We start from the raw sequence: 24,027 nt of genomic DNA on the forward strand, positions 1-24,027 counted from the left end.
ATGGTGCTACTTGCACGACACTGAAGATAATGGTGCTACTTGCACGACACTGAAGATAATGGTGCTACTTGCACGACACTGAAGATAATGGTGCTACTTGCACGACACTGAAGATAATGGTGCTACTTGCACGACACTGAAGATAATGGTGCTACTTGCACGACACTGTAAAGATAATGGTGCTACTTGCACGACATTGAAGATAATGGTGCTACTTGCACGACACTGAAGATAATGGTGCTACTTGCACGACACTGTGAAGATAATGGTGCTACTTGCACGACACTGAAGATAATGGTGCTACTTGCATGACACTGTGAAGATAATGGTGCTACTTGCACGACACTGAAGATAATGGTGCTACTTGCACGACACTGAAGATAATGGTGCTACTTGCACGACACTGAAGATAATGGTGCTACTTGCACGACACTGAAGATAATGGTGCTACTTGCACGACACTGAAGAAGATAATGGTGCTACTTGCACGACACTGTGAAGATAATGGTGCTACTTGCACGACACTGAAGATAATGGTGCTACTTGCACGACACTGTGAAGATAATGGTGCTACTTGCACGACACTGAAGATAATGGTGCTACTTGCACGACACTGAAGATAATGGTGCTACTTGCACGACACTGAAGATAATGGTGCTACTTGCAGGACACTGAAGGTAATGGTGCTACTTGCACGACACTGAAGATAATGGTGCTACTTGCACGACACTGAAGATAATGGTGCTACTTGCAGGACACTGAAGGTAATGGTGCTACTTGCACGACACTGAAGATAATGGTGCTACTTGCACGACACTGAAGGTAATGGTGCTACTTGCACGACACTGAAGATAATGGTGCTACTTGCACGACACTGAAGAAGGTAAACAAGCCACAAATGAGTTATTTCCATTCCACCTAAATTGAAATAACTCACTTTGACTTTTTTGGGTTATCTTAGGTAATTTACACTATGTATGATAATTGTATTTATGTGTACCTGTGCCTAAATAAACTTACTAATATTTAAAATTGCACCTGTATTCCAAGTTCTCATAAGGCATACACTTACATGATTTTTCATAAGCTTTTCTAACTTTAAACGTTGAAGATCTGTGGCATTCTTGACCACAGTGACTTGCTTATCCTCATCCTCCTCAGACATAGCTAGACGAGTCGAGGAAGTTCCAGAAGAATTGAGAATTTCGCTGAAGTATTCTTGACTCACCAGACACACTAGTGTATGACGACACTACTGTGTAACACGGTATTGCTCCATCAATATAACTACTTCACAAAAATTAAAGCTATTTAATTACTCGGATCTATTTATAGCTACGTTATTTTTTAATAAATATTAAATATTTAATGGGGAAAATGTAGACAGGTTTTTTTTTCCTTTTTAAGTTATGGTGGGAGTTAATGAAGGAAGTGTTAAGTGTGGCAACTATGGTTGTGTGACGTCATATATATACAGAATCAGCTGAGGTAGAACAACACAAGTGTGTTAGTGTTGTCAAGAACACTCTGCTCAACCTGCAATATTACTTATTCTTGTACAATGGAGCTGCCACACCTAGGCACACACTGCTCAGAGTCTGCTTGCAGACAACTTGGTAAGTGAGAGAGAAACGTTTATACGTGGGCAATTAATGTGTAACACTTTACAGGGACCCCAGTGGAAATACGTCACTTGAATTTTTTGGGGTTATCCTAGATAATTTACACTATGTATGATAATTGTACTTATGTGTAACTGTATCTAAATAAACTTACTTACATCAGGTTTAAACATAAATATTTTACCTGGATGTATCTACTTTAGCTTTCTTAATCATTTCTGCAGTCTCATCCTAATCTTCCTCCAGGATGGAAAAAATTTTGTTGGAATTATAAACCCGGAGGGTTAACAACCCAGAATAACCCAATAGAGTCTGTGTATCTTCACATACTCCTATTCAACATACATCTTAGTTTACTTGGAGGTTCCATTCCCTTGATGCTTCTGAGAGGCTCGTGATCTAAGAATCTGGACCTGTGCTCCAATTCCTTGAATTGAGTGTGAATACCTTCCATTTACCTTCAGATTTAGCACTTTCCATGAATGTAATATAATGTTGAAGGTTCCTTCTCCCCATGACTGCACCAATTGTGATGTGGAGTTACTGGTTGTGTTGATTCAGCAGTGTCTGTGGTCACTGCAGTTACTTATGGTAATAGACATCATAGAACATAAGAACATAAGAAACTGGCTAGTGCATCCGTCTGGTATGGTTTTTTTAACATAAGAATGGAGGAATACTGCAGCAGGCCTATTGGCCCATACTAGGCAGGTCCTTCACAATTCATCCCACTAACAGAATATTTGCCCAACCCAATTTTCAATTCTACCCAAGCAGTAAGCTTTGATAATTCTATTTACTCATATGCAAGTCCCAGCCAAATCTATCCCTTCTCAGTCATGTATTTATCCAACCTGGTTTAGAAAGACACGTAAGCAAACACTATGACATATTTACTAGAAAACGTTTCGGTCCTGGGACCTTCATCACTTCTAACATACAGAGGTAGAAAGACATTATATATTTATTTATTTATTTATTTATAATTTGAGCACACTTACAGAGGTACAAAAAAAAATACAGATAAGAGCAGCATGCCAAAGCCACTTATACTATGCATAGCATTACGGGCTGGCTTAAAATTAACTTAAGATTAACTAAGCAATGATGAAATCAGTGAAAAACATTAATGTAAACTGATTACTATAAAGCACAAGTGAGTATTACAAAGACAGGTCATATGGTTGCATGCATTGTTGTAAATTCAGTAGAATGGAGTATTCTGTTAGGTAGTGAATTTAAAAAATAATAAAGTTAGATTGGGTTTTAGGTTTAACATTTATGTGATATAATTGTGAGAAACATTTAAGATATACAATTTATAAGGTTCAGTTATTCAGTATTTATTTGGTTTTGGGTGAGTAAGTGATCTTTGAGAAGAGACTTGAATTTATAAACAGGTAGTGTTTCTTTTATATTTACAGGTAATGAATTCCAGATTTTAGGGCCTTTTATGTGCATTGAGTTTTTGCATAGCGTGAGATGGACACGAGGAATATCAAAGAGTGATCTGTGCCTTGTGTTATGGTCATGTGTTCTGTTGAGGTTGGCAAGGAGATGTTTGAGGGGAGGGTTAATATCAGAGTTGAGTGTTCTATGTATGTAATAGGTGCAGTAATAAGTATGGATGTTTTGTATGGTGAGTAGGTTGAGTGTATTGAATATTGGTGGAGTGTGCTGCCTGTAGTGAGAATTTGTTATCATTCTAACTGCAGCCTTTTGTTGGGTAATTAGTGGTCTGAGATGGTTACTTGTTGTTGAGCCCCATGCACAAATTCCATAGGTGAGATAGGGGTAAATAAGAGAGTGATATAGGGCCAGGAGGGCTGACTGTGGAGCATAGTACCGTATCTTCGATAGTATGCCTACAGTCTTGGAAATTTTCTTAGAAATTTGTTGTATATGTGTATGAAATTTGAGTCTATTATCAAGGTGGATTCCTAAGAATTTTCCCTCTGTTAGCTTTGTGATAGGTGATCCGTTTATCATTATGTTAAGAGGGACATCTGTAGCTCTGTTACCAAACTGAATGAAGTAGGTTTTGTCAATGTTTAGTGTAAGTTTGTTAGTACTCATCCAGGTAGATATTTTCTGTAATTCGGTATTTACAGTATTGGCTAGCGTGACTGGGCTCGGGTGGGAGAAGACGTATGTTGTGTCATCAGCAAATAGTGTGGGTTTGAGTAATTGAGAAGCATTTGGTAGGTCATTTATGTATAGGAGAAAGAGAAGAGGGCCAAGGACACTTCCCTGTGGGACACCAACTGTAATTGGTTGTGCAGAAGAGTTTGCCCCATTTGCGTACACATATTGGCTTCTGTTGCTGAGGTATGACTTGAGGTAGTTGAGGGAGTGCCCTCTTATACCATAGTGTGATAATTTTACGTGGAGCAAGTCATGGTCAACTGTATCAAAAGCTTTACGTAAGTCAATGAAGATCCCCAGTGGGACTTCTTTTTTCTCTATTGCAGTGTATATATGTTCTAGCATGTGTATAATAGCATCATTAGTATTTTTATTAGGCCTGAATCCAAATTGGCAGGGGTTGAGTATGTTTTGGGAGATAAGGTAGGAGTAGATTCGTTTATGAATTAATTTTTCGAAGATTTTTGAGAGAGGGTGTAAGTTGGATATTGGCCTATAGTTATTCAACTCTGTTTGGTCTCCTCCTTTGTGGATCGGGGTGACCCTTGCTATTTTGAGTACTGTAGGGAAGGTGGAGGATTCAATGGATTTGTTAAAGAGTGTTGCAATGATTGGTGATAGCACTTGTGACACTTTTTTGTATATAAAGGGTGGTAAGGTATTTAAATCTCCTGCCTTGTTTTTTAGTGCGTTGATAATAAGGGAGACTTCGTATGGGTTAGTCGGAGCTAGGAACAGTGTGTTCGGGTAGTTGCCGGTGAGGTAGTCATTTGGTGGGGTATCTGAGCTTGGGATTTTATTGGCAAGGTTTTGTCCTATTGTGGAGAAGAAATCATTGAGTCTGTTTGCTGTTTCTGTTGGTGGGAGTTGGGGTTCATCTGATTTTGCTAATTTTATTTCGCTATTTCGTGATATCTTTTTTGTTCCCAGAATTTCTGATAGGGTTTTCCAGGTCTTTTTTATATCACCTCGTAAGTTGGATAATCTGTTCTCATAATACAATTTTTTTGCCCTTCTTATCAGGCTGGTTAGGATTGACGAGTAACGTTTTGTTTGGTCTCTGGTTATGTGACCCATTCTGTACTGTTTTTCATATTGGTGTTTTGTATTTATGGATTTGAGAATGCTGGGTGTTAGCCAGGGACTGTTCAGTCTCTTAGCTGTCATCTGCTTAGTTTTTTTAGGGCAGTGCTTGTTATAGAGGTATTGAGTCTTTTTTAGAAAATTATTAATACATTCGTCAATATCTGTATTGATTTCTAGCTCAGTGTGCCAATCAATGTTTGCTAATGCTGTTGTGAAGTTATTAATGGCTGCCTCATTGTGAAGTCTGAAGGTGACTTTAGTAGTGTCTTGGGGTAATTTACCAAGAGTTGTTATGAGGAAAGTAGGGTAGTGGTCTGTGGTATTATCTGTAATTATGCCTGATTTTAAAGGGGATATGGTGTTGGTCCAGATGTGGTCAAGTAGGGAAACACTAGTCTCTGTAACTCTTGTAGGTTTTGTTACTGTTGGTAGCAACATACAGTTACTCATTGTGTTTGTGAATTCAGTAACGTGTGGGTCCTGGTCTTGCAGGAGATTTATATTGAAGTCACCTGAGAGTAGTAAGTGATCTTTGTTCATGCGTGCATCAGTTATCATACTTCCTAGGTTTTGACTAAATTGGCTAATGTTTGACTGTGGAACTCTGTAGATGTTTATCAATGTGAGAGGTTTTCGTAGGTATTTGGATTTGAATTTGGCGTGAGTGTGAGTGATGCATGGTGACCTGAAGAATGCTATGTCCTCATCCCAACATGGCATTCTTCAGGTCAAAGGACACAAGTGCAACTAATGTGACATTTTATTGTGGCATTAGTTGCACATTAGTTGCACTTGTGTCCTTTTACTTTACATGTTGTCGATAATTCTACCAACATTATTACATTCTTCAGGTCACCATGCATCACTCACACCTCACTCTCCACCTATATATAATGTCATTCTACCTCTGTATGTTAGAAGTGATCAAGGTCCCAGGACCGAAATGTTTTCTAATAAATATGTCATAGTGTTTGCTTACGTGTCTTTCTAAACCAACTTGTCGGTATTTATTACCAAGGTTTATACCATTTATCCAACCTAAATTTGAAACTACCCAAGGTTTTAGCCTCAATAACCCAACTAGGCAGACTGTTCCACTCATCAACTATCCTATTTCCAAACCAGTACTTTCCTATACCCTTTCTAAATTTAAACTTGTCTAATTTGAATCCATTATTGCAGGTTCTCTCTTGGAGAGATATCCTCAAGGCCTTATTTATATCCCCTTTATTAATACCCATCTTCCACTTATACATTTCAATCATGTCTCCCCTCATTCTTCATCTTACAAGTGAATGTAATTTAGGGGTCTTCAATCTTTCTTCATGTGGAAGAGTTCTAATACTATGTACGTATTAGCTTTATCATTCATCGCTGAATGTTTTCTAATGAATATACCTAGGGATTGGCAGAGAGCATGCATAGTTCCTTTGTATAAAGGCAAAGGGGATAAAAGAGAGTGCAAAAATTATAGGGGGATAAGTCTGTTGAGTGTACCTGGTAAAGTGTATGGTAGAGTTATAATTGAAAGAATTAAGAGTAAGACGGAGAATAGGATAGCAGATGAACAAGGAGGCTTTAGGAAAGGTAGGGGGTGTGTGGACCAGGTGTTTACAGTGAAACATATAAGTGAACAGTATTTAGATAAGGCTAAAGAGGTCTTTGTGGCATTTATGGATTTGGAAAAGGCGTATGACAGGGTGGATAGGGGGGCAATGTGGCAGATGTTGCAAGTGTATGGTGTAGGAGGTAGGTTACTGAAAGCAGTGAAGAGTTTTTACGAGGATAGTGAGGCTCAAGTTAGAGTATGTAGGAAAGAGGGAAATTTTTTCCCAGTAAAAGTAGGCCTTAGACAAGGATGTGTGATGTCACCGTGGTTGTTTAATATATTTATAGATGGGGTTGTAAGAGAAGTAAATGCGAGGGTCTTGGCAAGAGGCGTGGAGTTAAAAGATAAAGAATCACACACAAAGTGGGAGTTGTCACAGCTGCTCTTTGCCGATGACACTGTGCTCTTGGGAGATTCTGAAGAGAAGTTGCAGAGATTGGTGGATGAATTTGGTAGGGTGTGCAAAAGAAGAAAATTAAAGGTGAATACAGGAAAGAGTAAGGTTATGAGGATAACAAAAAGATTAGGTGATGAAAGATTGAATATCAGATTGGAGGGAGAGAGTATGGAGGAGGTGAACGTATTCAGATATTTGGGAGTGGACGTGTCAGCGGATGGGTCTATGAAAGATGAGGTGAATCATAGAATTGATGAGGGAAAAAGAGTGAGTGGTGCACTTAGGAGTCTGTGGAGACAAAGAACTTTGTCCTTGGAGGCAAAGAGGGGAATGTATGAGAGTATAGTTTTACCAACGCTCTTATATGGGTGTGAAGCGTGGGTGATGAATGTTGCAGCGAGGAGAAGGCTGGAGGCAGTGGAGATGTCATGTCTGAGGGCAATGTGTGGTGTGAATATAATGCAGAGAATTCGTAGTTTGGAAGTTAGGAGGAGGTGCGGGATTACCAAAACTGTTGTCCAGAGGGCTGAGGAAGGGTTGTTGAGGTGGTTCGGACATGTAGAGAGAATGGAGCGAAACAGAATGACTTCAAGAGTGTATCAGTCTGTAGTGGAAGGAAGGCGGGGTAGGGGTCGGCCTAGGAAGGGTTGGAGGGAGGGGGTAAAGGAGGTTTTGTGTGCGAGGGGCTTGGACTTCCAGCAGGCATGCGTGAGCGTGTTTGATAGGAGTGAATGGAGACAAATGGTTTTTAATACTTGACGTGCTGTTGGAGTGTGAGCAAAGTAACATTTATGAAGGGATTCAGGGAAACCGGCAGGCCGGACTTGAGTCCTGGAGATGGGAAGTACAGTGCCTGCACTCTGAAGGAGGGGTGTTAATGTTGCAGTTTAAAAACTGTAGTGTAAAGCACCCTTCTGGCAAGACAGTGATGGAGTGAATGATGGTGAAAGTTTTTCTTTTTCGGGCCACCCTGCCTTGGTGGGAATCGGCCGGTGTGATAATAAAAATAAATATATCCATTCTGTAAAATGGAGACCAGAACTGAGCTGCGTAATCTAGGTGAGGCCTTACTAATGATGTATAACTGCTGGACTTCTGTTGCTTACACTTCTTGATATAAATCCCAGTAATCTATTTGCCGCCATATTTAGGCATTGTTGTTTTGGTTTAAGGTTGTTGCTTGCCATAACCCCTAATTCATTTTTGCATTCTGTATAGTTAAGTCCAACATTATTAAGCTGGTAGGTGCTAGGGTTATGAACATTCCTAAGCTTTAGAACTTTGCATTTATCTACATTGAACTGCATCTGCCACTTTTCTAACCACGAATTGAGTTTGTCTAAGTTCTCCTGAAGTTTCGTGACATCTACGTGTGAATCGATTATCCTACCTATCTTCGTGTCATCAGCGAATTTGCTCACATCACTAGTAATTCCCTCATTTTTATATATTATAAACAACTATGGGCCTAAAACTGATCCCTGTGGAATGCCACAGGGATCAGATTTAACCCTGTTTAAGCACACACACTGCCTCCTATTGGTGATCCATTACCTGGAGTTACCTGGAGAGAGTTCCAGGGGTCAACGCCCCTGCGGCCCGGTCATGGTGGATCAGAGCCTGATCAACCAGGCTGTTACTGCTGGCTGCACGCAATCCAACATACTAGCCACAGCCCGGCTGGTCAGGTACTGACTTTAGGTGCTTGTCTAGTGCCTGCTTGAAGACAGCCAGGGGTCTATTGGTAATCCCCCTTATGTATGCTGGGAGCCAGTTGAACAGTCTCAGGCCCCTGACACTTATTGTACTGTCTCTTAACTTGCTAGTGACACCCCTGCTTTTCATTGGGGGATGTTGCATCGTCTGCCGAGTCTTTTGCTTTCATTGTGAGTGATTTTCGTGTGCAAGTTTGGTACTAGTCCCTCTAGGATTTTCCAGGTGTATATAATCATGACTCGATCCATGAGAGCACTTTTCCCCCAGTGTTCCCTTGCCTCTGCTGAGTGCATATACTCTTATTGTTGGTGTTAAATATTGCCTCTTTGGTTGTTTGTAAAAATTTGGTTAATGTTTTAGCTTTTCCGATTTATACTGCCCGATATGCCTGGGCATGATAGTGGCTTTCTTTGTACCAGTCAAATTATGAAATGTAAACACACATTGTAACCATAGCAAAGAAATAAAATTTTATTTTAGGAAGATTCCCCCCCCCCCCCTCACAAAATGTTTTCAGTGGTAAAGGGGTTTTTCATGATGGTAAATTCATATTTAAAGTTGGCTCTTGCACACAAAAACAATGGAATAGAAAATATGTATTGTTTCTGGAACATAGCAGTGATTGCAGTTTTCATTTATGTTAGTTCTGTATTAGTAGCTGTGGACTGCTAAGTTAGTGAGTCTTATTCTTAGTATGGTCATTGTTATGTAGACCTATTACTTTAGTTTTATATCTTGTATGTTTGTAACATGGTGGTGTAGTGGACTGAGGTGTCAGAAAATTTACCTAGCTTTCCAGAGGGTGGTTAAATATCTTGGGTTTAATCCCTGGCTGGTTGCAATATTGTTATTTGCTTAAAAACCACTTATTTTGTGGATGCATTAGTATGTATGCTGCTTGTGAGACCAGTACCCAAATGGGAAAAGTTAGTTCCTGTAGCTTTCCACCTCCACAAATGTATTCATATTAGGTGGGCACCTAACGTTAGTAACATGGTGGTGTAGTGGACTAAGGCCTCGAGAATTTTACCCAACTTCCTGGGGCCTGCTTAAATATTTCGGGTTCAATCCCTGCCTGGTCACAGTCCACAGCTACTTGTTTTGTGGATGTATTAAAAACATTTATATACATACATATTCTCAATAATAGCCCTCATGGAAACAAACGCAGGAGATTAATTGATCTGTATACAGTGGACCCCCACTTAACGATCACCTCCAAATGCGACCAATTATGTAAGTGTATTTATGTAAGTGCGTTTGTACGTGTATGTTTGGGGGTCTGAAATGGACTAATCTACTTCACAATATTCCTTATGGGAAAAAATTCGGTCAGTACTGGCACCTGAACATACTACTGGAATGAAAAAAGTTCGTTAACCTGGGGTCCACTGTATTTTGACTCTCTTCTGGGATCTTCTTCAGCAGATACACAAATAAAGGGAGAACATGAATTTATAGGGAAGGTTGCACCTTTCACCATGCAGGGAAGTAGGGAGTGTTAGTTCAGCACATAGGGAGTAGTCTGTTTTTACTTTGCAAGATAGAGATATCCCAACCTAATGCCTTGCATAATAAGGGGCTCTCTATAAAGTGGTTTATATATGCCAGTTACCGTAATTGTATAATTTACTGTATTCCACTTTATAGAAATAGTTTGTATGTTTAATTCTGGTGATTACAACATCTGATCTTTTAGTTAATGTTCTATGTTGTCCACACACACACACACACACACACACACACACACACACACACACACACACACACACACACACACACACATTTGTCATTTTTATTTTATTTTTATGTTGCCCAACACATTCTCATTGCTGAATAAGTTATGTAATATTTTTCCTTTCAGATCTTATTGTTTCAAGAAGGCTGGGTTTTACTGTGGAGTGAAGGATAACTGTATCTAGTTTTACTGTCCTTTCAAATGCTGATTTGCCTCTCTTCTGTTTCATCATGGTTTATAATGCCTAAATAAACTGGGATCGCTACTTTGGCTGAACTAAAAACAAATATAAAAATAGGTTTTAACAAACATATTCAAATTACAGCAATATTATTAACCCGTTAACCCTTTCAGGGTCCACAGGCCCTCTCCGAGACTTGTTCTCAGGGTTGCCAAATTTAAAAAAAAAATTATTTTTTCTTATGAAAAGATAGAGAATCTTTTCCCGATCATAATGACACCAAAAGTATGAAATTTGATGGAAAACTTGGGAAATTATGCTCTCGTGAAGTTAGCGGTCTTGATGATGTTTATGCATCGGCGATTTTGCCCACTTTGAGCCCTATTTTTGGCCAATTCCAGTGTACTAGTTGACAAAAATCATAACTATTTCGCTAGAACTCCATTTTTTCTATCGAATGAGCAGAAGAAACCACCCATTTACCGATTTCAACTATCTAATAAAGTGGTCAGAATTTAGTAATTTTGCCAATTTCATATAAATTTCAAAAGATGCCAGTTTCCAAATAGGGTCCAGAATAAACAAGAAAGACATTCTTGGCACTAAAATAACAAGTTCTCTGTTCGTTAGTCACATCCCCAGGCCCCTCTTATATTTCTCTGGCTTTCCACTTTGAATTTTTATTCTTACAAAAAATAGAAGATTTACTGTTATGCAGACTACTGCATTAGTGTAGAAATGGTATAAATAATATCAGCGCACTTGTGAAAGAATATTAGACTCACCAGTTGACATGTATTGGACGCTTGGCATGATTTGTTTACTTTTGAACTTTGGTAAAAATCGAACATTTCTGCTACTTTGAGCTCAATTTCAAGGTACTTTTCATTGTAAAACCAGTCAAAATCATCTCAATTTCTGTAATATGTCTTCCATTCTATAAAATGAGACCAGGAAAACTAGAATATAACAATAAATACCATACGAAAATACAGTGCAAAGTCGCTGTTTTAATCCAAAAATACGGTCAAAGTTTTTTTTTTCTCATTACGCACTGTGTGCTGCAGGATTTGTTTTATACTGCGCACACTGACCACATAGACCCATTCTTTCATATGTAGGCCTACCAGCTTTCTCTTGCTAGATTTGAGGGCGCTAGAATTTAGGCGTACCAGTACGTCAAAAACCCTGGGGCGTAAGCTGTACTAGTATGACCGAAACCCTGAAAGGGTTAACTGTCCAAACGTAGATGTATGTTCGCTCGCCCAGCACTCCGAATATTTTGAAAAAATTTTTTTTAATTAAAGAGGGCAATTTTATGCATGTAATAAGACCAAAACAAATTTTTTTTTAGATATAAGACTGCGAAGTTGGTGCTAGATGCTCACCTGATGGCAACATGGAGCCCTGCCACTTGCAGAATTGTTGCTGATATACCTTTTTTCTCGTTTTTATATTATTTTATACAATTTTTATGTTTGATAATTACAATTTATAGTAGTTCTTTTGATTTCATAGCCAATCTTGGTTCTGACATTAATATTAGGTACTGAAATTGTACTCAAATTGTCACAAACACACTGACAGGTCAACATTTACACCTGCCTTGGTCATTTACTATTGTCTAGAAATATATACAAAGTATTTATAGGTCTCAGCAATGTTTTAGACATGCTGGAGTATATATGAAACTCCTTGAAGCATGGTGTTAAGAGTGTTACTAAACTGCTGACAGGGTAAGTGGTGGTGTGACGCTTGATGATCGTGCACTGCTGCATGGATCCCTGGTTTTATTTGTTTTCACTGTGACACATAAACATGTCTGTCTAGCTATGTTTGCTTATCTGTCTTTCTGTCTGCCTGTGTGTCTGTCTTTCTGTCTGTCTGTGTGTGTCTTTATATCTGCCTGTGTGTGTCTTTCTGTCAGCTTGTCTCTCTTGTCTCAAAGAGTTGCTCATGAACCAACTGGTATTACATATGATCAAGTCTGATTCCTGAACAAGTGAAAATGCATATTACTTGCCAGTTGTCAGTCATGCTTATTATGCATTATATTATCTACAAGCACAGTAAAGCACTTCGTCTGGATTTTTTGGGTTAGCCTAGGTAATTTACACTATGTATAATTGTATTTATGTATGTGTGCCTGTGAGATAGAGACAGAGATAGATACAGACAGACAGCAGGCCAGCCAGCCTGTCGAACACGTATTACACATTCCAGAAGTATTCCTTTTTACTTAGGGCATAGGTTATAGGACATTCTAGCAGGATGACACTACCATTGGTACCAAAATTGAAAGGGTACTCACCTATTTGTGGTTGCAGGGGTCAAGACTCGGCTCCTGGCCCTGCCTCTTCACTGATCACTACTGGGTCCTCTCTCTCCCTGCTCCATGAGCTTTATCATACCTTGTGTCTTAAAGCTATGTATGGTTCCTGCCTCCACTACATCACTTGCCAGACTATTCCATTTCCTGACAACTCTGTGACTAAAGAAATACTTCCCAACATCCCTTTAACTCATCTGAGTTAAAGGGATGACCCCTTGTTTCTGTGTCCTGTCTCTGGAACATCCTGTTATTATCAAGGTTTTTGATATTTCCACGATCACTTGTAGCCACATCCACCTCAAAGCCACTAAACTCGGGGCCAACAACACTTTTCTCTTAAAAGGGGAGTGTTAATACGACATGACATCAGTGAATCCTTGGTGTTCGCTGCACTGTTTGCTCTAGCTGGCACTCAGATGTACTGGTGCTCCCACAAGGTATTCAGTGGTCCCAGATTTTTTTAATACTGTGCGCACTGAGTGTTAAGACCCATTCTTTGCTGACTAAGCATCTCAGGCCAGTCATGCCAAATTTGGAGGCAGGAAATATGAAACATAGATCTATGTTTGGAACACTAGCAGTGAGAACGTAACTCCTTGTTTAGACAGCTAATGGGTTAATGATTTGTCAATAACTGACTTTTTCGTCTGTTACTTGACACGGAAATTAGTAATCACAATTGAATTACAGTGGAACCCTGAATATTGGCCGCTGCGTTTATCGGCCAATTTGTATTTAGGCCAGTTTTTGGGCAGAAATTTTGCTCTGTATTTCGGCCAGTGCCTCGTAAATCATCCGTATTATACGCGTCAGCCCACCTCCAGCCGGGATGCCGCGCATAGGTGAGTCAAGTCTCCCTGTGTCTCTTGGTGAATGAGCATATACTCCGCACATTCATCCAAACATTTCTGTAAAATCCATAGGTTTTTGCGCTTGTTTATTAAGTGCGACTGTGAAATAAGCCACCATGGGCCCAAAGAAAGTTCAGAGTGCCAGCCCTTTGGTAAAGAAAGTGAGAAACACAATGGAATTCAAGAAAGAAGTTATTGAAAAATATGAGAGTGGTGTGTGGGTGCTGGAACTTGCCAGGATGTATGGGAAATTCAAATCAATAATCACTTCCATCCTGGCAAAGAAAGAACAAAACAAGGAAGCTGATGTGGTGAAAGGGGTAAACATGTTAACAAAAAAGAGATCACAAACAATGGAAGATGTGGAGAAGTTGTTGTTGTTGTGGATCAGCGAGAAACAGTTAGCGGGAGATGGTGTTTCAGAGATGATCATTTGTGAAAAGGCAAGGTAGTTACATGTGGATCTTGTAAAGAAAATGCATGGAACTAGTGCTGATATTAGTGAATTTAAGGCCAGCAGAGGCTGGTTTGACAGATTTAAGAAGCGTAGTGGCATACACAGTGTTGTAAGGCATGGTGAGGCTGCAAGTTCAGACAAACATGTGGCTGAAAAATTTGTGCAGGAATTCAAGGGGTACGTAGAGACTGAAGAATTCCAACCCCAACAAGTGTTCAGTTGTGACGAAACAGGCCTCCTTTGGAAGAAAATGCCAAAGAAGACCTACATCATGCAGGAGGAAAAGGCACTGCCAGGACTCAAGCCTATGAAGGATAGGCTAACTCTTTTGTTCTGTGGTAACGCTGGTGGGGATTTCAAAGTGAAGTCTTTACTGGTGTATCACTCTGAAAATCCCAGTGTGTTCAAGAAAAACAATGTCGTCAAGAATAGATTGTGTGTGATGTGGAGGGCTAACAGTAAGGCATGGGTCACAAGGCAAATTTTCACTGACTGGGTCCATGAAGTGTTTGGCCTGAGTGTGAAAAAAATACCTCCTGGAAAATAAATTGCCACTCAAGTGCCTCCTGGTAATGGACAGTGCTCCTGCTCATCCTCCAAACTTGGTAGACCAATTGTCTACGGATTTCAATTTTATAACAGTGAAGTTCTTGCCTTCTAACACCACTCCTCTCATCGAGCCCATGGACCAGCAGGCCATTTCGAACTTCAAAAAACTCAACACAAAAGCAGTGTTTCAAAGGTGCTTTGAGGTGACCTTGCACACTGAATTGACCCTAAGAGAGTTCTGGAGCAGTCACTTCAGTATCTGCAGCTGCATAAGCCTTATAGGTAAGGCTTGGCAGGGAGTGACTTCCAGGACTTTGAACTCTTCTTGGAGAAAATTGTGGCCAGACTGTGTCCTCTAGAAAGATTTTGAAAGGTTTGAGGCTGACCCTGACGACCCTACGCCTGTTGTGGAATCTATTGTGTCTTTGGAGAAGTCCATGGGGTTGTATGTGATTGGCAAGGATGTGGAAGAGTTGGTGGAGGACCACAGGGAAGAGCTAACCACTGAAGAGCTGCAAGACCTTCAACTGGAACACCAACAGATCACAGCTGAGGAACTTGCTTCAGAGGAGGAGGAAGAGAGAGGAAAGGAGGTGCCTTCTTCAAGGATTAACCCTTAAACTGTCCAAACGTAGATCTATGTTTTTTCAACATTTGAAAGTATGTAAAAAAACGTAGATCTTCTTTTTTTTTTTTACATTTGAAAATGTGTAAAAAAAACTTTGATCTACTTTTTTTTTGTTATATTTGAAAATACGTAAAAAAACATAGATCTACTTTTGGAGCACTACGCATGTGAATGTAAATCTGTTTGGACAGTTTAAGGGTTAAGGAGATTTGTGCAATGTGGAGTAGGGTGCAAGCTTTTGCTGAGAAATATCACCCTGACCAAGCTGAAACAAGCCATATCTGCATGTTCAATGACAAAACCTTGGCCCACTTCAGGCAAATCTTAAAGAGGTGCCAGAAACAGACACCTCTGAACAGATATTTTGTGCGACAGGGATCCAGTGACTCTCAAGCTGGTTCTAGTGCCATTAAAAGACAAAGAAGAGAAGTAACCCCAGAGAGGGACTTGTTAACTGAAGTCATTATGGAGAGGGATTCCCCTTCCAAACTATAACCCCAACTCCCTCTCCCCTCCTCGCCTTCTTCCATATGCCAACAAGTCTTCAGTAAAGGTATGTAATGTTTATATTTATTTATATTTATTTATCATTGTTTTGTGTATGTAAAACTATAGTTAAACTTTACAAAATGCATTTTTTTATTATTATTTTTGGGTGTCTGGAACAGATTAATTGTATTTACATTAATTCTTATGGTAAATATTGTTTTGAATTTAGGCCATTTCAAATTTTTATTTTTAATTGACTTTCAGTTTTTGCAGGTGAGCTCTTCTTTGTTTTGAGCCCTTTTATCTGTCTAGATTCAGTTGTATACTTGGAATATCAAAAAGGAATTTATTTCTCATTTGATGCATATGAGTTTTGTTGCAGCTGTCATGGAAAAATCTTAATTATGAGTCTGCTTTAGTGTTCAGGGCTCTAAAGATATAAAAAGAATGGTAGAATGTTGTATTGTCATATTTATTGGCTAGGTTTAGTGATTTAAATAAAGATGGTGTGTCAGAAACTAGTTTGATATTGTTTTAATGACTGGCTACTGCTATTACTAGTTTAGTTAAGAGAGACAATCGTCTGAGTCGTATTAAGTTGAAACTCAATGTGAAATTCTAATTTGGGTTGTCTTTTTCCTTTTAATTGTTATTGAAATTGACTGATGTTTGAATATTTTGCTGTGATCTATAGATATTTGCAATTACTATGTAGAAATGCAGTGTATATTCTTTTTCTTCATTAGAAGAAAATGCAATGTAGCCAAATTATGTATACAGTGGACCCTCAGGTAACGGCAGCATCAGCTAACGCCAAAATCGGATAGCGGCACGTTTTTGCATCAAAATATTGGCTCGGCTAACGCCGAAGAACTCGGTTAAGGGTACTCATCCCGAACGTGTCCGCACAGCCTGAGCCCATGTACAGCCAGTGTGCCATTGTTTACAAGCCAGAAAGGACGATATATGATAATATACTCTTAGAAAATTCTAGAGGGACTAGTCCCAAATTTGTACATGAAAATCACTGCCTATGAAAGCAAAAGACTGGGCAGGAAATGCAACATCCCCCCCCCAATGAAAAGCAGGGGTGCCACGAGTACACTAAGAGACAACACAATAAGTGTCAGAGGACTAAGTCTGTTCAACTGCCTCCCAGCATACATAAGGGAAATTACAAATAGACCCCTGGCTATCTTTAAGAAGGCACTGGACAGGCACCTAAAGTCACTACCTGACCAGCCGGGCTGTGGTTCGTATGTTGGTTTGCATGTGGCCAACAGTAACAGCTTGGTTGATCAGGCTCTAAGCCAGCACAAGGCCTGGTCACAGATCGGGCTGCGGGGGCATTGATCCCCGAAAACCTCTCGACGTATACTCCAGGCACTGTACCTGTAACCACTCTTCATCTAAATAGGAGCATGACAAAAAATTAAGTAGACTTCTCATAGGGCATGCCTATGTGGTGAGTGTTTTAATGCACTGCTATCAGAGCTAGATTAAGATTTTGCAGGCCCCTGGGCTACAAGTACTCTGAGGCACCCAGTGATATTTTCAAAAGGAAAAAAGTTAAAGAAATATTAAATTTATTTTTACAAGGCTAACCACAATTAAAATTCAAATATTTGCTTTGTGTAATTTCTTGGAAACGAATTTCTCCACAACATCAGTAGATTGTAAGTTGTTGAGAACATTGTTTTCACTTGCCATGAGAGCTAGTCTGTCTAGTTGTTCTTGTGTTATTGTCAATATGTGTACATTCTTTCAATGATTGATACCGAGAATATGTGCTTGAAGCCCTCTGTAGCATCCTGACAGGTTAGATGCATTGTCATAAGACTGTTTTTTTTTTTTTAAATTGGCTACATCAGTTCCAGTTTGTTCATAGAATCTCAAGACAATATTGGCAAGAGCTTCTCCAGTGTGACTTGAAAGGGAAATGAAAGTAAGAAAATCTTCAGCAACCTTATGATCTAATTTTCCAACATAGTGAATAACTACAGTCAGCTGATCAGTGAGAGGTATGTCTGGTGTTGAATCAACACTTCAAGAAAAGTATTTGGCTTCCTTGATTTCTTCTACAATGGTTTTCAATACTTTGTTTCCCATAAACTCTATAACTTCCTCACAGATTGTTGTAGATAGATATGAAGCTTTTCCTCATCCTTGATTACCATATTTTGCTATATGAGAACTAAGAAAAGAACCATACTCAACAAATAATTCTAGTTTCTCAAGGTAGTTGCCATTCTGTTGAAAATTAACTTCGGTTGTTAACTGTATTACTTGTCGAACAAATCGACTTTCGAACGATGAATTCGAGAAAAAAAAATTGTGGTTTTCGTACATTCTCTTGGTTGTTGACCGACAGCACGAACAGCTCAGGTCATGTGCTCACAGAATGCATGCTGGACAATGAGTTGTAGGGGCTGGTCTGATAATTTTAAGAAAAGTGGTGTTCATAGTGTGGCTAGGCATGGGGAGGCTGCCATTGCTGACAAAGTGACTGTTGAAAAGTACATATGTTACTGAATTCCAAGAGTACATAGAAACTGAGGGGGTTTGTCCCCAACAAGTGTTTAATTGTGATGAGACAGGCCTCTTCTGGAAAAAAGCATCCAAGAGAACCTACATAACTGAAGAGGAAAAGCCAGTGAAAGACAGGCTCAGTGTTACTCTGTGGTAATGCAAGTGGGCTTGAAATTGAAGCCCTTACTTGTTTATCATTCAGAAAATCCACGAGTTTTTAACCCTTTGACTGTCGAAGGGCCCAATCCTGAAGTTGCTCCTGGTGTCGCAAAATATTCGAAAAAAAAAAAATTATTTTTTCTTATGAAATGATAGAGAATCTTTTCCCGATTGTAAAGACACCAAAAAAACGAAATTTGATGGAAAACTGACGGAATTACGCTCTCGCGAAGTTAGCGACTTCGGCGATATTTAAAAATCGGCAATTTCGCCCACTTTGAGCCCTATTTTCGGCTAATTCCGTTATTCCAGTCAATCAAACTCATAACTATTTCTTCAGAACTCTATTTTTTCTATCGATTGAGCACAAGAAACTGCCCATTTACCGATTTCAACTACCCAATAACATGGTCAGAAATTTGCAATTTGGCCAATTTCATGAAAATTAAAAAATACGACAATTTCAAAATAAGGTCCAGAATGAACAATGTAGACATTCCTGGCTCTAAAATAATATTTTCTTTGTTCATCAGTCATGTCTCCAGGTCCCTGTGATATTACTCTTGCTTTTTATTTTGAAATTTTATTCAAACAAAAAATAGAAGATTTACTGTTATGCAGACTACTGCAATACTGTAATAATTGTAAAAATTACATCAACCCATTCATGACTGCGTATTAGAATGGCTATTTGGACATTTATTGGACAATGACATCATTTGTTTACTTTTGAACATCGGCAAAAATCAAACATTTCCTGTACTTTGTGCTCCATTTCCAGGTTCTTTTTATAGTAAAATTAATCAAAATCACCTCCATTTCTATAATATAGTTTCCATTCTATCAAATGAGACCATGAAAACGAGAATACAACCACAAATACTATACGAAAATAGACCACAAAGTCGGTTTTTAATTAAAAAAAACGGTCGGAGTTTTTTTTTTCTCATTATGCACTGCGTGTTCCAGGATTTTTTTTATGTGGTGCACACTGACCACACAGACCCATTCTCTCACATGTGGGCCTACTAGCTTTCTCCTGCCTGATTTGAAGCCGCTAGAATTTATGAGTATATATACGTCAAACACGGTACCTCACAAACGTATATATACGGCCGCGACAGTCAAAGGGTTAACCCCTTCAGGGTCCAAGGCCAAAATCTGAAGTGGTGCTCCAGTGTACAAGAAATTTTGAAAAAAAAAAAAAAAAATTCTTACAGAATTAAAGAGTATATTTTTGTGAAGGTAATAAGACAAATTTATTTTTTCTGACCAGTTCTTACCGAGATACAGCGGCGGGAAGTTGACCTAAAATGACCAGGTGGCGGCAACATCAGTGACTTCCGCAAAATCTCATTTTTTTTATTTTACATTTTTTATACTTTTTTCTTTTCTTTTCTATTTTTTTCTTTTTCCAATAACATTTGTGGCCTGTGAGACCAGTATAATGTATATTGTATAAGTGTACACTCATTGTATTCAACACAATAGCTGCACTAATTTATTTATCATTATATTGCTTACAAAACTTGTGTACAAGTTTATTGTAAACAAAATGATGAAAATATTAGTGCGGTTATTGTGTTGAATACAACGGTACCATATAGTACCATATGGTACAATAGTGCCATAGGGTGCAATTGTACCATATGGTACAATGGCACCATATGATACAATGGTACCACATGGTACAATGGTAACATATGGTACATTGGTGCCATTTGGTACAATGGTGCCATTTGGTACAATGGTACCATATGGTACAATGGTACCATATGATACAATGGTACCATATGGTGCAATGGTACCATATGGTGCAATGGTACCTTATGGTACCATATGGTACTGTTGTATTCAACACAATAAAGATATTAATATTTTCATTATTATTTTGTTTACAATAGTTGTTTACAACAAAAATATGCAAAAATGTTGTATATTAGTAATGTTTTATTACAGGTCCGCCATCACAAATCCGGCAATCAGTTATTCGGTTCCTTCAGTTATTTGGTACTAATTTTGGCTAGCATAATTTCAAATTTCCGGGGTCGCCACACCAACCTGTTAGTACTGTTTGGTGGCGCTACTTGCTGCATACCACAGAGCATTTTGATGGAGGTATGAACAGGATATGGTATACAAATACCATTCTCCTATCCCTGTCTTGGGGGCTTATATTAGAGAAAAGGGAGTGTAGCACAGGGCTAACTGTCATGTACACTCGTACTGCACCATAAACCTGAAACAAAAAAGTTATTTTCTCTCTATAGATTATCACACATAGCAGCATATGTGTAGAGAACCTAGGATAACCCAAAAAAAAGTCAACGTGGCTTATTTTTAGTACCTGGCTTGGGTTAGCCATATATGATTTTTGGTAAATATTCGATTCCCAGCCAGGGTAGAAACATTAGGCGTGTTTCATTACACCTGTTGTCTATGTTTACCTATCAGTAAATGGGTACCTGGGTGTTAGCTGACTAGTGTGGGTGTTATCCTGGGACACTGACCTAATTTTCTTGAAATATTCTGCATAACAAGTGCCTTTCTATACAGTAGTATGTCACTGATGTCAGCTAGGCCTGTATACCTTGTACATGTACATGTAGTAAATAAAGATATTATTATTATTATTATTATTATTATTATTATTATTATTATTATTATTATTATTATTATATTATTATTATTATTATTATTTTCTCAGTTGTTTGTTGGGTTATTTTATTCAAACTTGGGCAATGTATGATGGAAAGATACTTCTTCACATACACCAAAAATGAAAGAAATCAGACCATAAATAGCAGAGTTCACTTCTCAGCCATTAGCGGCCGCTTAGCGGTATATTTTTGTATGGTTGTTATGGTTATATTCTCATTTTTTCGGTCTCATTTGATAGAATGAAAGATATATTACAGAAATAGATATGATTTTGATTGCTTTCATGACGAAAAGTACCTTGAAATTGCACTCACAGTAGCGAAAATGTTCAATTCTTTAGCGAAGCTCAAGAGGAAACAAATGACGTCACTGTCCAATACCTGTCCGCCTACCAGTCTAAATTCCAGTATGGAGTCAAGAATGGCTTGACATTATTTATACAATTATTACAATAATGCAGCAGTCTGCATAACAGTAAATCTTCTATTTTTTGTGTGAATAAAAATTCCATTTGAAAAGCAAGAGTAATATAAGAAGGGCCTGTAGCAGTGACTAATGAACAGAGAAAATGTTATTTTAGTGCCAGGAATGTCTGCATTGTTTATTCTGGACCCTATTTTGAAATTGGCATCTGTTGAAATTTGTGTGAAATCGGCCAAATTGCCAATTTCTGACCACTTTATTGGGTAGTTGAAATAAGTGAATGGGCAGTTTCTTGTACTCAGTTGACAGACTACAAGTAAATAAGTTTATTCAGGTATACACAAATACAGTTACATAGATTATCATACATATCAGTGTATGTATAGAGAACCTAGGATAACCCAGAAAAGTCAGACAAAGTGACTTATTTCCAGTACCTGGCTTGGGCTTGCCATATATGATTTTTGGTAAATATTTTTTTTTCTCGGTTGTTTGTTGGGCTATCTCATTGAAACTTGGGCAATGTATGATGGAAAGATGCTTCTTAACGTACAACAAAAAATAAAAAAGACGGACGATAAATAAGGGAGTTAACTTCTCAGCCATTAGCCGCCTCTTTGCAGTATATTTTTGTATGGTTTTTATGGTTGTATTCTCATTTTTGTGGACTCATTTGATAGAATGGAAGATATATTACAGAAATAGACATGATTTTGATTGCTTTCATGACGAAAAGTACCTTGAAATTGAGCTCAAAGTAGCGGAAATGTTCGATTTTTGCCGATGTTCAATGAACTGTGTAAGTCAAGTTGGTTAATTTTATTAAGTGTATTCTAACCTAACCACTCTGTAATTCGACAAACTCAGTAATTCGGCACACTACAGGTCCCAATGATGCCGGATTTATTTCCCACTTCCCCTTTCACGCACCTCTGTGCGCTTGCTCTCCCTCAGTGGGCACCTAGCTCTCTTGCAGTGCTCCCCTTCCTTTGTATTTGACTGGCTCGTCCTCTTTATTTCCCACTTCTACCACTACCACTACTACCTCTTCCACTACTACTACTCCTACAACTACTGATGAAATTAAGACACATGTGCGGCGTCTGGTTGTCTTTGTTGTGGACGTTTCGCCATCCAGTGGCTGGCTGGATGGTGAAACGTCTACGATAGGGATGCCCGGGTGTTGCGCATGTGTCTTAATTTCATCTTGTCGGTATTATATACCATTCTTGTACTACTACTACTACCACCACCACCTCTTCCTGCCTATATATAGCCGTCCTGCTCCACTTCTGGTTAGTGTGACTTTGTCAATGGTCCAAGTCGGACCGAAACGTCGTCGTAAGCTTCTCTCTTTTATGTGCGGGTTATTTGTGTACCATATGGCACAGGGTACCATATGGCATAGGGTACCATATGGCACAGGGTACCATATGGCACAGGGTACCATATGGCACAGGGTACCATATGGCACAGGGTACCATATGGCACAGGGTACCATATGGCACAGGGTACCATATGGCACAGGGTACCATATGGCACAGGGTACCATACAGTACAGGACACCATATGGTACAGATACAGGGATAACTATGGAAATAAGCCACCCTGACTTTTTTGGGTTATCCTAGGATTTTATACGTATGCTGCTATGTATGATAATCTATGTAATTGTATTTCTGTACACCTGAATAAACTTATTCAAGTGCATGTGACATCATAAGTAAGTTTATTTAGTTATACACAAATAAAGTTACATAGAATATCATACTTAGCAGCATATGTTTGGAGAACCTAGGATAACCCAAAAATATCAGACAGACTTATTTCCTTTAGGGTCCCTGTACCCTGTACCATATGGTATAATGTACCATATGGTACAGTGTACTATATGGTACAATGTACTATATGGTACATTGTACCATATGGTGCCACTCTACCATACAATACCATTGTACCATATGATACCATTGTATGACATGGCACCATTGTACCATATGGTACCATTGTACCATATGGCACAATGGTACCATATGGTTCAAAACCTGACCTCCCAAAGTGACCTACGTCTCACCTCCTGGCGCTATATAAGGCTCCATTCTGTCCTTTCAACTTCATATTGTTTCAGACTTCAGAACAATGCTTTTCTCCAGACTGAGGGACTGACCACCTCAAATCTATAAGGGTGATGGACTGATTACATCGTCTTCAAGTCTCTTCTGTTTCTATCAACTTTTCTGTACTCGACTGAAGAAGCCTACTGTGTAGGCGAAATGTTTCAAAATAAAGATACCTAACTGTTGCATATGTGTCTTACCTAATAAAACCATAGAATTCATCTTCAGCTCCACTTCCATCAGTCTTAGAACTGTAAGTTGTGAAGAGGAGAGTCAGAATTCGCCCGGAAAGTGAATGGGGAGTGAGAGCTTCCTTGCCGCCAGGCATGATGAACAAA

The 24,027-nt window shown here is 38.9% G+C and overlaps 2 protein-coding genes across 2 annotated transcripts in view; one reads left to right on the forward strand and one right to left on the reverse strand.

The window, feature by feature from the left end:
- The window catches only part of LOC138853192 (PRKR-interacting protein 1 homolog), a 41,663-nt gene extending 40,398 nt beyond the window's left edge, over positions 1-1,265 (reverse strand). Inside the window, exon 1 of the mRNA XM_070088568.1 lies at positions 1,073-1,265. Within this exon, the coding sequence (XP_069944669.1) occupies positions 1,073-1,165 (93 nt within the window). The 5' untranslated portion in view covers positions 1,166-1,265. The remainder of the gene's footprint in view (positions 1-1,072) is intronic.
- A 185-nt stretch (positions 1,266-1,450) lies between these two features.
- The window catches only part of LOC128684437 (AN1-type zinc finger protein 2A), an 84,161-nt gene continuing 61,584 nt past the window's right edge, over positions 1,451-24,027 (forward strand). The window contains exon 1 of the mRNA XM_053770595.2: positions 1,451-1,616. Within this exon, the coding sequence (XP_053626570.2) occupies positions 1,562-1,616 (55 nt within the window). The 5' untranslated portion in view covers positions 1,451-1,561. The remainder of the gene's footprint in view (positions 1,617-24,027) is intronic.

Source organism: Cherax quadricarinatus, chromosome 2 (genome assembly GCF_038502225.1).
Source record: "Cherax quadricarinatus isolate ZL_2023a chromosome 2, ASM3850222v1, whole genome shotgun sequence".
Classification (NCBI taxonomy): Eukaryota; Metazoa; Arthropoda; class Malacostraca; order Decapoda; family Parastacidae; genus Cherax; species Cherax quadricarinatus.